General features: G+C 41.7%; 1 protein-coding gene across 1 annotated transcript in view; it reads right to left on the reverse strand.

The window, feature by feature from the left end:
* The window catches only part of LOC117516282 (homeodomain-interacting protein kinase 3-like), an 86,495-nt gene that overhangs the window by 20,550 nt on the left and 50,608 nt on the right, over positions 1–15,337 (reverse strand). The window contains 4 exon segments of the mRNA XM_034177218.1: positions 1,308–1,492; positions 2,991–3,077; positions 3,579–3,698; positions 6,422–6,545. Coding sequence (XP_034033109.1) covers positions 1,308–1,492; positions 2,991–3,077; positions 3,579–3,698; positions 6,422–6,545 — 516 coding nt within the window.

Genomic DNA, 15,337 nt, shown 5'->3' on the forward strand with positions numbered 1-15,337 from the left:
TATTGTTGCTTGGTTTGGAAATTTGAATTGTTCAAATAAGAGTCATCTTGGCAGTCTTGTCAAAACTGCTGGAAAAATCTCAGGTAGTCAGCAGGCCAGGGTAATGTCCATCTATAACAGACAGGTCCTGAGAAAGGCTAATGCTGTTCTGGATTGTTCTAATCATCCACTGAAAAAAGAGTTTGAGCTTCTGCCCTCAGGCCGTCGTTTTAGGGCTCCTATGAGGAGGACTAAAAGATTTCAGGTCTCGTTTATCCCTAGTGCAATTTTATTACTCAATGGCAATTAGCCTTTGATGTTGTTTATTTTGCACTACTATTGCTTATTTGCACATCCACATATTGCATTTTTGCAATACTTTTGTATTTGGCATGGACTCTGGATTGAATATTTGACATTGTATGGGTATTGTTTTTACTGTTTTTATTTTATTTTATTATTCATTTATTATTTTATTTATTTTCTTATTATTATGTTTGATTTTAGACTTTTAATTGGGTCTTATTTTCACTGTTGATATTGTTATCTTTGTGTACCTTGTCCTTTGTGTGCTCCTGCTGCAACATTAATTTCCCTTTACGGGACAATAAAGAAATTCTGATTCTGATGCCACAATGATAAAAATCACACTGACATCTGACACATGCTTATTGGACATTATTTTTCAATCACATTCAGGCTACAGCTACCAGTCATCACAGACAGACTCAAATCAAAACAACCTTTACTTTTGGTTGTTACACTCACCACCACTTCCTCTAAATTATTTCCAATGAATTGTGAAATAAGTACAAACCCTTCACAAGTAGTTCAGCTGATGGCACACTACATGTCCATTAATTACGACACTACGTAGGAGGGACAGTTACTAGCCAGAACTCCAACATACTTCAGCCAATGTCCATCATAAGTACACACCCGCACATATCTCATTACATACAGCTTATAAAACATTTAGTGCATAATGTGTACATAAACAGGTCTATTAATTCTACCATGTAGTAATGTTCTGTCAATGACGTGCTGGTGTTTTTCTCTTTTGGTCTATGAGCACTCGGCTGCTGCTGAAGCTCCTTCTGTTTACTTCATGACGACAGATTTTTGCTTTATGTTCAAGGACAATCAGTGCTTGGATTTGTGCTGGAGATGTTGGATACTAGTGGCTGAAATCCATGTTAAAAAAAAAAAACAGCTACAATAAACATGAGAAAAATGTCAGCTTGTAGATGCAGAGGAAAAGAGGGAGGGGCTTTCTGTCCATTGGCCAATCACTACGAAAACGAAAACAAACCATGACGCAGGCTTACTGTTGACTGTGTGGGTAGTCAAGCAGATGAGTCATTGTGAGGAAGGGGTGACTGAGGACACTGGAGGGAACAGTTCTCTCCTGAGCATCAATCATCAGGATGCTCTTCAAGAGTGACACAAACGCCCTCCTGTCAGCCTTCTCTGCTTGCACGTCACTGCTATCGGGACTCAGCACCATGTTCACCTGATGGAGACATTAAAATATGTCAGAGCAAGAATTAATATTCCAGTAACATCATTAGAGCTCGGGGGGGGGGGGGGGGTGTCTTATTCAGCAAACACCTCCACTCTAAAAACAGCTCACAACAGACTGATTTAGGAGAAACTTGTAACACAAAAGAAGAAACCCAACGCAAAACAGACTCAAGTCATCCCTTCTAACAGAAAAATCATGCAAATCTTAATAAAAGCACCAAATTTGGCATAAATGACGTTTATGGCACACTTTGCAAATCTGATTGATTAGCCACTCAAAATTCCGAAATGGCTTCCAAAATAGCATATTACGGGGTTCCCCCGTAACAGCCCTGCCAATGTGGCTAACAGCACCAAAATTGGTTTTATTTATTCTTGATGGCATATTTTTCTAATCTGATACATTATAGCTGACTGTTTCAAGATTACCACCACAGCAACCTGTCAAATTATAAGGTCCACTCGTTTTAAAATGTAATTTTCTTTTTCTAAGTCTTTAATACTACACTCCTACATCCCACGCATGCTTATAAAATAAACACTACAAAATACACAAATTGAAGTAAACATAATCACCATGGGTAATAGGAAAGAAACACAAGCTAGAATAGTCAAGCATGTTAGTACTTTATGTGTATCCTATTCGGTTGTTAAGTGCGATGTAACGCATCACATGATTTTCAACTTCCGGGTCCAAACTCTCAACTGCCTGTGGTCACTGGTCATCTGCATCAGCTGAGCTTCTCTCGAAGCTAAGACCTCACAGGCAGAGTTCCCAGATGTGCGACTAAGTCAATAGGTCGGAAACATCACGGGAGCTGTCGTTTTATAGATTCCCAGCCAATGACAAACAGAAACAGAAGTGGCTACACCTGATCAGGTAGGCCCCCTACCCTGGCCTTTATGCTTTGATTGCTGATGCTGTAGCGGCTGTATTGACCATTTATGAAATTAATCTCCTCAATTTACATAACCATAAGTGTTTTGTTTGGAGCCGGAAACAGATTTATCACGTGGTGTGTTACGTCAGCGCTTAACAGCCCCATTTTATCTTGAAGGGCAAACATCACACAAAACCAGCTCCTCAGATGTGGCTTTGGCGGCCATCCTGAAAAATTCCACCGCCATGGAATCAATCAAAACTGTTAAATACACGCTGCGGAAAAGTCAAGCAAATTTTGGTGCGTTCGTCATAATTCTCTTGATTCTAGCATAAAAATGGACTTCATCCGTTCCACTAATAGAAATTCCCTTGTTTACTTTTGGAATAAAGAAGTTCCAGAAATCTGTAGAATCCATTGCAAAGAGCTCTGAAGCTATTCTGCTGTCTCCCAGTCCAACACGAAATGACTTCCCACGACGAGGCATAATGTCTTCATCTATGTCATACATCTCTAACTATAAATTTCTCAAGCTGCGTTTTTGAACGGACGTTGTGTGTTAGTCATTAGCGTTTATCTGCAACCCAGAACAGCAGCTGGACTCACGTGTGCAATGTCATCCAGACAGCTGAAGATGTACTTTCTGGCCTCTTTGGATTTCAGTCCGGTTTCTTGTTCATGCTCTTCTGTGGTCTGAAAGAATATCAAAAAGTTTCCTTATTAGAAATCCAGTACTCAGAAATTTTATGTTCCTGTCTACATTTTTCAGCATCCAGTACTTTAGCTTTTAAAATGGCTATTGTGTGGCAGCACTGGAATTAGAAAGTGCTTGACCACAGAGAAGTACAGGTATAGTTTTATCGGACATACTCCACCATTGCACCCAACCCAGACTCTGTGGGTCTGCTTTCGATACCCCACACCAGACTGCGAACCGACTGATCAACCAAACCACAGGGTTTGGTCGATCAGATTGGAATCTGGTTTCTCTGCGGTTTGGCCAGAGATGGTCTTGTTTACACTTGTACTTTTCTCTCACTTGAAAACTTTAGAATTTTAAACTAAAATTCTTCTACACACTTAATCTCAAATTCCACCCACAATAAAACATTGTCCAATAAAACAATATTGATTACGGGATGTGAAATTTGTGTGTCTGTGTTTCATGTATACAAAATGTGTTTGTGTAAGTACTTTTAGTCTCCAGGAGGCATACGGCGAGTCTGACTCTTTGGAGAAGAATCGAGATGTCTTGGTCCCCTTGTTGAGCAGGTGCTCACCAGGTAAGCCCTGAGTCTGAAAGATGTATCTGATCTGATTAAAGACAAAAGGAAGAAGAGGCAGGAAATGAGAACAGGGCGGAGAGTATGTTTGTGTCCGTGTAAAACCACAGCTGCATCAGGAAGGGCATCTGGTGTAAAATCTGTGACAAATCCAGCTGCAGACCTGTACTGGATATGATGTGGTGACCCTGAACCCTCCGAAGCAGCCGAAAGCGAAAAGTATTCCTACCCATCCATTCCACTGTTTGCATTTACCATTTTGTGAATTCATTCATTTTAGACAATCATTAAAACTAATCTCCGGTCAAATGAAACGCCGTAAGAGCAAGACCAAAGATTCCTGACCTTTTAAAGTTTACACAGTAATTTTTGATTTATGGCAGAGTTTCTTTATTGTTTTAGCTTTTTGTTGTCATTTGGTCTGATCTGATTAGTCTGTGTGGACATTTGGTAACTGTCCACTGCCCATAAAACAGCGCACCAGACCCTTTACACTCTGCTTGCAGGTGGCAAGCCCACACAGAGGAGACACCAACTTGTTTTTGTGGGGGCTGAAGTCCCACTTGAGTCCCACGATTGTACACCCAGCCACCAGGCCTGGCTCTAGGAGGTGGTTCCTGTTTCTCTTATGAGGGTGAAGGAACTTTGTCCTTAACTGTTTACATCACAAAAGGTCTTACTGAATCGATCTTTAACTGCCTCCTCAACTGGGAGGAAGCCCCAGGAAAGACCCAGGACACAACGGAAGGATTATTGTTCCCAGCTGGCTTGGGCACACCTTGGGATCCCCCAGGAAGATCTTGAGGGCTTGGCCAAGGATAGGGAAATGTGGGATGAGCTGCTTGATCTGCTGCCATCTCGACCAAGACCCAGATAAGCAGAAAAGAAAAAAAAATTAATGACTGATTACATTAGGCATACACTGTTCAATGGTGTATGGTCTTCCTGAACAGTTTGGTTTTGCAAGCTTGTGCAAAAAAAAAAAAAAAAAAAAAAAACTGAGTGTGCCTGAGAGCTCATCAAACTTCTCCAGCCTGACGTTTTATTAAACCAAGTTTAAAAAAAAAAATATTCCAGCAATATGACAAAGGGATAATTTGCTGTGATATTTTTGTATCTTGTGGGCACGTGCGTGCATGTGTGTGTGTGTGTGTGTGCGCGTGCCTAGAGCCCAGAACAAACAGTGGGTGGCCAGAGGACACTGGACTGAAAACCAGATGATTATGCGCTCATCACAGAGTGCGAGTGTGTGTGCACATGCACATGCACGTAGCATCGGGCTTATGGTTATAAATACATTTTGCTGTGCAGAGTAGAACTGCACTCACTCTTGGCATTGCATTGCATGCTTTTATGGGCAGAGTGAACTCAGTGTGCTCGTTTGTGGGTGCAGGTGCTGACGATTGTGCCAAACTAAGTCAGGCACAGGTGACACTCCACTGACGGTTACATCCTGACGTGTATAGCAGCATAGCAAAACCGAATGAAAACACCGTGTCTGGCAGAGTAAACTTGCCGGAGTGGTGGAGAAACATCTTGACTTGTAGATTACTGTAAAAATGTTCCCCATCAGCTTCACCCAACATAATAAATACCAGACTCAAGATTAATGGCATCCAGGTTTCTCCTTGCTCGATTTCCTAAAGTGAAATAAAAACTAATGGTCTTAATTTGGATCGTCACAGCGCCGATGTTTAGTTAAATACCAAGCGATCCTGTACTTGTCTGTAAATATGGTTTGGGCTTTTTCCCATGCTCCCTCTGCCTCATGGGGGAACGCTCCTCGCCTGTCTCCTTCAGACTGTCCGATCCTGTGGGAAAACAATCAAACACGGCCAAGAACTATTTCCTCATTTCCTCAGCTTCAACTAGAACTCGGTGGATTACATGTTGGATTTATTGAACTCCAGTCATAGTGCTAAGCAAAAAATAAACGTTGTTTACAACCCTGGGAAAGAACTGAAATCATTGTTTAACACAGGCTTTGACCATTGTGTAAAAATAATGAAATGCTGCTAAAGATCTAAGATTTACAGTCTTGTTTATGCTCAGGATGACCACAGTGGATTCAGTATGGATCTGCATGATCTTATCGGCTCGCTAACCGATGGCATGGCCATGCCGCCATTAAATATCGAACAGATAACAATAGACAGAAAGTAGTAATACTTTTAACATTTCTTGTATGTTGCATTGTGTAATCTAGAAGAAAAGGTTGCATTTACTGTATATTCTGGAGTACAAGTCCCTTTTGTCTGGTTTGGGAGGTACTGTGACAGATTAGGGTGCAATTTATATACTGAGAAATCATGCACTTGTTATTCCTAATATTAGTGATAGCAACTATTTATATAGGACTTTCACAGATTTCAACAATCAAAAAATAAATACCAATAAGAAGTGCACTACAACAACACAAAAATCCCAAATTAATGAGCTGATATTACAGAAAACGGTGCAACTTGTACTCAGGAAAACACAGTAATGATTTTATTCTTTAGTGACCATCACCAGTCATGCATTGGGCATTACGCTGCAAGAAACACATTACTGAACATAATGACAGAAAGGGAAAAAAGAAAAAATTTAAGTTAAGTTTTCATTGGAATATATGTATTGTTCTGTTCACCTTTTTTTATTAAATCAATGGGTGTCTAAATGTTGAATGTTTCTGTTCATTGTATCTTTTTGTAGCCAATATGCTTTTAGCTTTGAGTGTGATGGTCACGTGTATTTACGTGCGAGCACAGTTACCTGGTCGTACTCCAGCGCTCCGGGGTAGAGGGGCCAACCCAAGAAGAGCTCAGCTATCACACAGCCCAGGGACCACATGTCAATGGCCTCGCAAAACTGCAGGCCCAAAATAATCTCTGGAGCTCTGCAGAGGGAAAGAAGAACACAGTTTCAGTTCTAATACAACAGGGTTCTCAAACTGTTTCCAGGGGGCCACCTGTCAGGCACTGTCCTCCGCCGTAACAAAAATGTTTCAACAGAACTAAATACAATCTTCCAGGTGTACCTCACCTGAGTCCTGCTCCCTGCCTCCTACTGACAGATGAGCCATATTTGCGAGTCAACAGACTTTTGCACTGCAGGCTCGTTTAAGCCTTAATGGCTGTAAATTGGGAATTGCATGTGTCAGCGCGCATGCCCGGAAGTAGCACTCGCGCAATGCATCATAGGATAGTCTGTATGCCTACAGCGGGCGTCCGTGGATGTAAACAAGAGATGAGAGGTGAGAGAGATGAGGTACATTTAACTGAATTTTGGACCCAGAAAATGTACCTGGAGTGGTTATTTACTCAGTGCAGAATTGCAAGTTTAAAAGGCAAGAAAAATGATCTGATAGAGAGGCAAGTTCAGAGTAACTTGCTTCTTCTAGTTATTACCTTGTGAGTGTTGGAGGTAAACTGCACATATTTAGAGGTTATATATCAAATCTTCATAAAATGCTTAATATTTGGCTTTTTTTGTATTGGAGATCTTTTTGCTATGCATCTTTGAGATCATTCAGATCAATAAGTGTGGGGGAAGAGAGAAAGAGAGAGAATGAGACCCTTTTGATTACTTTCTGAGCATGTCTGCGTCTGCAGCAGGAACACATTTCCCACAATCCCCTGCGTGACCAAAATCAAATATGACAGGTATGCAATTCCTTTATTAAACTGCCAGGGATTTGTTAAATGTTTAAAACTGTGTAAAAATATTTAAGTTATGAAGTTTTTTTTTCCCATTCAGACTTAGTAATCCAGGTTAAAGTCCAGGTCTTGCTCAAATAAGATAAATATTAAAGGGGTTGTGATGTGCACAACCAGTTTTTTTTTTTTTAATCAACTTTTTACATTTTGACGTGTTTGAGGTTTAAGGTTAAGTAAACCCAAAATTCCACAAATCGAACCTGTGTATTCATGGACCATCTCCTGCTATATACATCATTTAGGCCTGGCCCAGCTTGACATACGTAACAGAAATACACGTGAAATGCTTTAATTTGACCTCAAATTAACCTTCTGACACAAATACACACACAATGAGAATGCATAACATTCTTCCATGTCTCCCCCAAACGGAAGTGCTATGTTCCATATAATTAATATACGAGGGCTGTCCATAAAGTATAGGTCCTTTTTATTTTTTTCAAAAACTATATGGATTTCATTCATATGTTTTTACGTCAGACATGCATGAACCCTCGTGTGCATGCATGAGTTTTTCCAGGCCTGTCGGTGACGTCATTCGCCTGTGAGCACTCCTTGTGGGAGGAGTCGTCCAGCCCCTCGTCGGAATTCCTTGGTCTGAGAAGTTGCTGAGAGACTGGCGCTTTGTTTGATCAAACTTTTTTCTAAACCTGTGAGACACATCGAAGTGGACATGGTTCGAAAAATTAAGATGGTTTTCAGTGAAAATTTTAACGGCTGATGAGAGATTTTGAAGTGATACTGTCGCTTTAAGGACTTCCCACAGTGCGAGACGTCGCGCAGCGCTCTCAGGCGGCGTCATCAGCCTGTTTCAAGCTGAAAACCTCCACATTTCAGGCTCTATTGATCCAGGACGTCGTGAGAGAACAGAGAAGTTTCAGAAGAAGTTGGTTTCAGCATTTTATCTGGATATTCCACTGTTAAAGGAGATTTTTTTTAATGAAAGACGTGCGGACGGGTCCGCGCGTCGGGACGCAGCCGGCGCGGTGTGGCGGCACAGGAAAAACACCTCCGTGTTGATAACCATTTGTAAAATCCAGGCGGCTTTTGATGGCTTTCAGTGGAGTGAGTATATGAGAAATTGTTTAACAGCTGGACATGTTCCAACTTGTCCTTAAGGCTTCCAACAGAGGTGTTTTTCCTTAACAGTGGAATATCCGGATAAAATGCTGAAACGGACTTCTTCTGAAACTTCTCTGTTCTCTCACGACGTCCTGGATCAATAGAGCCTGAAATGTGGAGGTTTTCAGCTTGAAACAGGCTGATGACGGCGCCTGGGACCGCTGCGCGACGTCCCGCTGTGTTGGAAGTCCTTAAAGCGACAGTATCACCTCAAAATCTCTCATCAGCCATTAAAATTTTCACTGAAAACCAGCTTAATTTTTCGAACCATGTCCACTTCGATGTGTCTCACAGGTTTAGAAAAAATTTTGATCAAACAAAGCGCCAGTCTCTCAGCAACTTCTCAGACCAAGGAATTCCGACGAGGGGCTGGACGACTCCTCCCACAAGGAGTGCTCACAGGCGAATGACGTCACCGACAGGCGTGGAAAAACTCACACATGCGCACGAGGGTTCAAGCATGTCTGACATAAAAACATATGAATGAAATCCATATAGTTTTTGAAAAAAATAAAAAGGACCTATACTTTATGGACAGACCTCGTATTATCAAAATATTCTTTATTTACATAAAGTGACAGGACGTTACTCCTCCAAAAACTTGAAATAAGTAATACCATGACATAATTAATACTGCCAAAAATTGAAAAATACTGTGATATTAATTTTAGATCATATCACCCGCCCCAACTATATTCCCATATCTGTCTATGAAATCCTGGAGTCACCCCATAAGGGAGTCATTGTGTCATCAAACATTAAGAGATCCATCATCCATCAGCTCAAGAGCATTTAGTCTGAATCTCTATCTCCTCTTTAACAATCATTCTTCAGAAGAAACTCCACACAACCCCAAAAACCATGCTGAGGCGAGTACACTCATGACACACAGGACCGTCTTATACATGGAGCACAAACTACCAACTAACCAGTCAATTCAAACCTTGAACAAACTGATTAGAAGACTCAGATAAGGAGTACTCCTGCACTGTGGAGAGATTGTCAGCTACAACATTTTGGATAAGTGCTGCATTTCTCTGGGCACAATCCAGCATGCAGACACCTTAGTGTTGAGGACCCCAACAACAGGAAAAGGTCAAGGGGATGCTCAAATATCACCTGGCTGCAGCACATAGATCAGGGGTGCCAAACCTTTTTTGAACCGAGATCTACTTTTAAAGCTGACAGTGTACCGAGATCTAGCGAGCCATAATCGAACGCTACAGCGTAGCCACAATATACTGTGCACCAAAATAATAATTTTCTGCCAGGTTTTAACAATAATAATGCACAATTGAAGTAAATGTGCATGGTGGAAAAGAATAAGCACAAGTAGGCCTAAGACTGGCCTCAAGTTGGATAAGTTGTTTCCTACCTTTGTGGGACTTCTAGCCCCGAGAGGAGGAAGGTGGTCTGTCATAGTCCGGAAAGTAGGATCTGAGTGCAGCTGTAATCAGGCACTCAGGCACTCTCTGTCTGCATTAGATTCCAGAATTGGACATTCATGTCAGGTGTTGCTCTGGATTTGAGCTCAGTGTCATTTTTCCAGTGTGAGGATCCAGGTTGAAGAGTGGTGCCACTTTGGACCATATACAGTCCACATCTATATTTTCCCCAAAAATGGAAAACAGAGAAAACTGACAACAGGCTCTTTGGATGCAAAGTCAGTGAGGCGCCTGTCAAACTCTGACAAGATGGTCTGCATGTGATCATCATAACGTGCACTCTTAGGCTCCACGGTCTTTGTCCTGATGCTTAAGTTCTGTGTCCACGTGTGGAAAGTTCTGCAGGTCACACTGTTGCAACCTGCTTGATGGCACATGTAATATGCTTTTAAACCTGCTTTCAAATTCAAAAGCTGTGCATATTCAGCATGGTTTGAACGTTTCAGAAATTCTTTAATTTCAGGTATAAGTCCATTTCAGAAAGGGCTGGACTGAAAGGCGCAGGATGCGCAGGAGCTGAAAATATCGCAGGAGTGTGCAGGAGGCCTGAAAAACACCAGGCATAGATGGTTACTTTTGGAAAGTGGGGATGGACGATTGTCTGTCAGGTTGGTTGCCATCCAGGATCCAAGGCGGTTGTGTATGTGGTGATTGACAGTGCTACCACACGCTGTATTAGTCAGTATAAAAAAATGACTAAAACAACGGTTTGCATGGGAGTTACAAACTGTGGATGTGCAAGAAAAGAAGTTCAGGGTTTTGCCATCTGGCTGCAGGTTTGCTCCAGACCATTTACACCACTTTGGCAATTCCTTTAAAAGGGATGTTTTGTTGTCAGATATCTGCCAGTGCCCAACAGCAACCAACTACTTGGATTATGAAAAAAAATAAATAAATAAAAAATTGTGCAAAACACCGGTCTGAGTGTGCATGTGAACAGAACATCGCCACAAGCGTACAGCGCCTTGAGCACCTGTTCTCAGAGAGAAAGGAGTGACAGAAATGCACTCCATTCACACCGTACATGATTAGAGCGAAAATATTATCGTTGTCACAACAGGTGCTTCCTGTGGGGTAGAAGAGCATCATGTTTGACTCAAACAGCGCTATGAAGCTCTAACCAAATCTCACAGTTTTAAAATATAAAAAGCTACTTACTGTAACAGAACACAACTGTTACCATAATATTTACTGTTTTTGAATTATTGCTCACACAACCTGGATGGGATGAACTAACCCAATCATCTCCATTTTTGCTCTATAAGCCCTACGCTGTTAACCAGGACAGGAAAAGGCTTCCTAACAACAGAAGATATGTAATTTTATGTTTGGGCTCAAGCATCAAAATGACGAAGGCGATCTTTTAAGGTGAAGCTTCAAGTTTAATATTACTCAATTAGATGAAGATGAAGTTATCACCTCCCACCTATCCCGGATTCCAGAAAACTGTTAGGGCACAACTAAACCTCCTTCAAGAACAGACCGCTGCTACTACTACTGTTACTTGTTAAAATGAAGAGGTAAAAAGTTCAAAGGAAAAAGAAGAGAACAGAAAAGTATCTCAACAACTACTACTACTACTACAAGTGTCCAACAGCCTATATCACAGCCCATATGTCAAAGTATGTGCGTGCCAAGTTAGGCTCAGTTCCAAGGTGCCGCTTGGACAGGAAAGGGACACGGACACAGACACACACGTCTCTTAATATATAGGATGTGATATCTAATCTGTCAATTACACCTAAAAAATGCCACGGTGAAAAAGTATTTCCACAGATGTGATGCTTAAGTCGACATGACATGCATACGGAGCACTAACGCAACAAACGGCTAAATTCATTTTATGAAATGGACTTCGGCTATTCTGCAAACAAAGTGGCACTGACTAGTCCTCTTGCCTCAGTACTGCGAGTATGTACACACACACACGCCTGTTCGGGCTGGACACAGCGTTGTGTGGCTGAGCAGCAGTGCTGGAAATAGCAACCACTGCTTTGACAACCACAAGGAAAATTACTGTTGCTGAGCAACTTGCAGACGCAAGACCATAATGCGACTGTAATACAGAGTGTTAAATGGGGCCCACTGCTGATCGGCGAGAGTGGTTCAGTGTTCATGCGTGCTTGTGTCTATACATGCGTTTGTAGAATGCATCAGTTTTTTTAGTCAGGCTTTCTGCCGTGCTTGGCCTGGTGGAGGAAATGACTTCATACCATTTGGTATTGCTTCACAAAGAAGAAAATTTAAGTTACACAACACCAAAAGCAGACCAGGAGAGACTACGTCAAAAGACTGATGCACCACAAAGAAGGATGTGACATGACATTTACATGTACTCTTAGTGAACACGTCTTTGCAAACATGGGCTATTTAGTTTGTTTGAACCTTGACTTTTTCTGGGTGGAATGTATGATGACATCTTCAGGGGGAAAAAAAAAATTTCATGCACAAGTTGAAATTTATTTGGGGTTTCTGAAATCAGCTTGTGGTCAACAACATATATACACTGAAAAAAAAAAATCTAACCAAACCAACATACAGTGGTCCCTCGTTTATCACGGGAGTTACGTTCTAAAAATAGCCCGTGATAGGTGAATTCCGCAAAGTAGTAGCGTTATTTTTAAGGCTGTAAAACCCCTCACTACACATGCGCTTGGTTTCAGTGCAGAAGGTTCCGGGTTCAAATCCCACCACTGCCACATTTCTCCATGTAATGTGGAGTTGCGTCAGGAAGGGCATCCGGCGTAAAACCTGTGCCAATTCAACATGCAGATCCACCTTGGATTCGCTGTGGCGACCCCGAGTGCAAACAAGGGAGCAGCCGAAGGGACTTACTTTCTCTGCTGTGTAAACACTCTCAAAGTTCAAACCTTAGTACAAAAATAAGTCCAGTATTATATAGAATGAAGCCAAAGATCAAAACCTGTTTTCAGGCCCAAACATTTGTTTGAGAAATAAAAAATAGAACGTTTTCCTATAAATAATTATGATGGCTTTTAGAACTAACAAATTTAATTTTAACGATCAACCTACGAGGTTGGACACATAAGAAATTATTAATAGTAACTGTCCAGTATTCCTCTGATCGCGCCTCTTCATTGTGGCGCCGCTCCGCAGCGTGTTTTTCCACCTCGGGGCAGATGTCTTTTTCCGAGTAATATGGGTAGTTGTTGGCGCTCTTTTTTTCTTCTGAGCGAGAAGATTCTTATAAACAGACACGCAGAACACAATGCGCATGCTTTTTCTTCGCTGCTGGAGCGCTCTGCATCAAAACAGCGAGTGTAGTCTCTGGGCCTGTTGCCAGATTTTGGCTGCAACTAAGCACAGCAGACAGTTAAAAAAAAAGAAGAAGCATGCAAAATTGCACTAAAAAAAATCCACGAAACAGCGAGACCGCGAAAGGTGAACTGCGATATAGCGAGGGACCACTGTATATGAAAAACTAAAATAAAATTTCAGTACAGCACTTATTTTTAGATGAATACAACTTTTAAAAGCGTGTTACACATAAGACTCTTGGAAACATCTTAGTTTGAGTCATATATCTGAGATTGATCACACTCATCTCACCATCAGATTTTAAGCTTCTGTTTATTTTTACAAGATGGAACGCTTCCTAATACGAGTAAAATAAAGCTCAAATTTTATTTTTCGGCTAATTTCAAGACCTTATTTCTAACAACTTGTCAAAGATATACATACACCCAGTTATTAATTCTTCCTAAAGACTTCCTAAATGTCTTTTAAGTCACCAAAGCCTCTTACATTCCTATGGCCATGATTGATGAGTAGCTTCTCTGTGGTAATACTAAAAAGGGATTGACTGACAGCACTTGCTGGATTGACCAACCCAGTGGGAAAGGTGTCATTCATTCAGTCATCTATTCATTTTTTATACCTGATTATTCCAATTAAGGGTCGTGTAGGAGCAGGAGTCTATCCCGGGGCGATAGGATGAGAGACAACGTACACCCTGGCTATGCGGCTATGAGATACTACATCAGGGGTGGCCAAGTTCGGTCCTCGAGAGCCACATTCCTGACACTCTTAGTTGTCTCCCTGCTCCAACACACCTGAATCCAATGAAAGACTCGTTAGTAGACTTTTAATGAGCCTTTCATTGGATTCAGGTGTGTTGGAGGAGGGAGACAACTAAGAGTGTCAGGAATGTAGCGCTCGAGGACCGAACTTGGCCACCCCTTCACTACATAAACCCAAAAAAGTTGCTTTTTTGATTGATCTGCAGCATCAAAGTAAACCACTACGTGAATAGTTAATTGCCATCTTCTGTGCTTTTAGTGTGGTGAGTTAGAACATTGTTGCATGTCTTGTTTTTTAATTATTGCTTACACAATGGTGGCTGAGATGGATAATCCACATACCTATCTCCATTTGTGCTCTACAAGCTGCACAGTTACCACTGCAGGGAACAAATTCAAGCTTGAAGTAGCAATTCTAACTTCATTAAAATAAACACATCCATAAACCTAAAGAGGTGCACGTGCTGCTGCTCGCAGCGGAAAAAAACGCTTTCCAGATCTGCAATACAGCATATATACAAAACACCCACAGGTGTTTGGTTGCCAAATAGGTTCTAGAACCAACTCGCATGTGAGCAGCAGATCCAACAAGAACAAGCCCCCATATGACTGTATGACACAGAGCTGCAATGAGTGAGGAGAACAACAAATACACACCGTTTCGGCATGTGCTTGCTTATAAAACAGAAGGATCCTGGCTTAAGACCACTCATGTACATTCGCCAAGTAATATACAGTTGTGTCAGGAAGGCCACTCAGCAAAAGAACTTACTTATTGTTTTGGCATATAGAAACCACCAGTGTGTGTCTGACTGCTGTTAAACAAGTCACACGAGTGGGTCCAGGACACATGAACTGAGCACTGATCCCAGGTGATTGTATATCAAACACATCCCACTGTGTTAAGAAGGTTCAAAATGCACCAGCGGATCATGTTTCCTGAGAGTGCGTAAGCTAGTAAAGTAACAATACAGAAAGAACAAGATCTCGACACGTCAGCTATAATCCCACAAAGGCAGAATACACCAACGCTCAATGTCTGCCATAAGGATGTCCTGCAAGACAACCAAATTTTATTACTAGAAGAAGACAGGTACAAGTCAACCTGTTCAATTTAACGACAAGTGCCTTGATGAAGGGAGCATCATGGAACCGGTCCAGAATTGGAGGCTTGCAGAGGCAGTGTGGCCGTCTTTCTGTGCACCTGATCCACTAAGCTGAATTATTCACAAAGCAGAGTGATCCGCTTTCAAAGTGGGAGGTGGTTTTACGTCACCTGCCCCCGCAAAACAGAACCACCACCTCACCAGGCCCTGTGTGTCACGGCTGCCATGGCAACAACACATTAGAACATGAGAACCAGTG

The sequence above is a fragment of the Thalassophryne amazonica genome, chromosome 8 (genome assembly GCF_902500255.1).
Source record: "Thalassophryne amazonica chromosome 8, fThaAma1.1, whole genome shotgun sequence".
NCBI lineage: Eukaryota > Metazoa > Chordata > Actinopteri > Batrachoidiformes > Batrachoididae > Thalassophryne > Thalassophryne amazonica.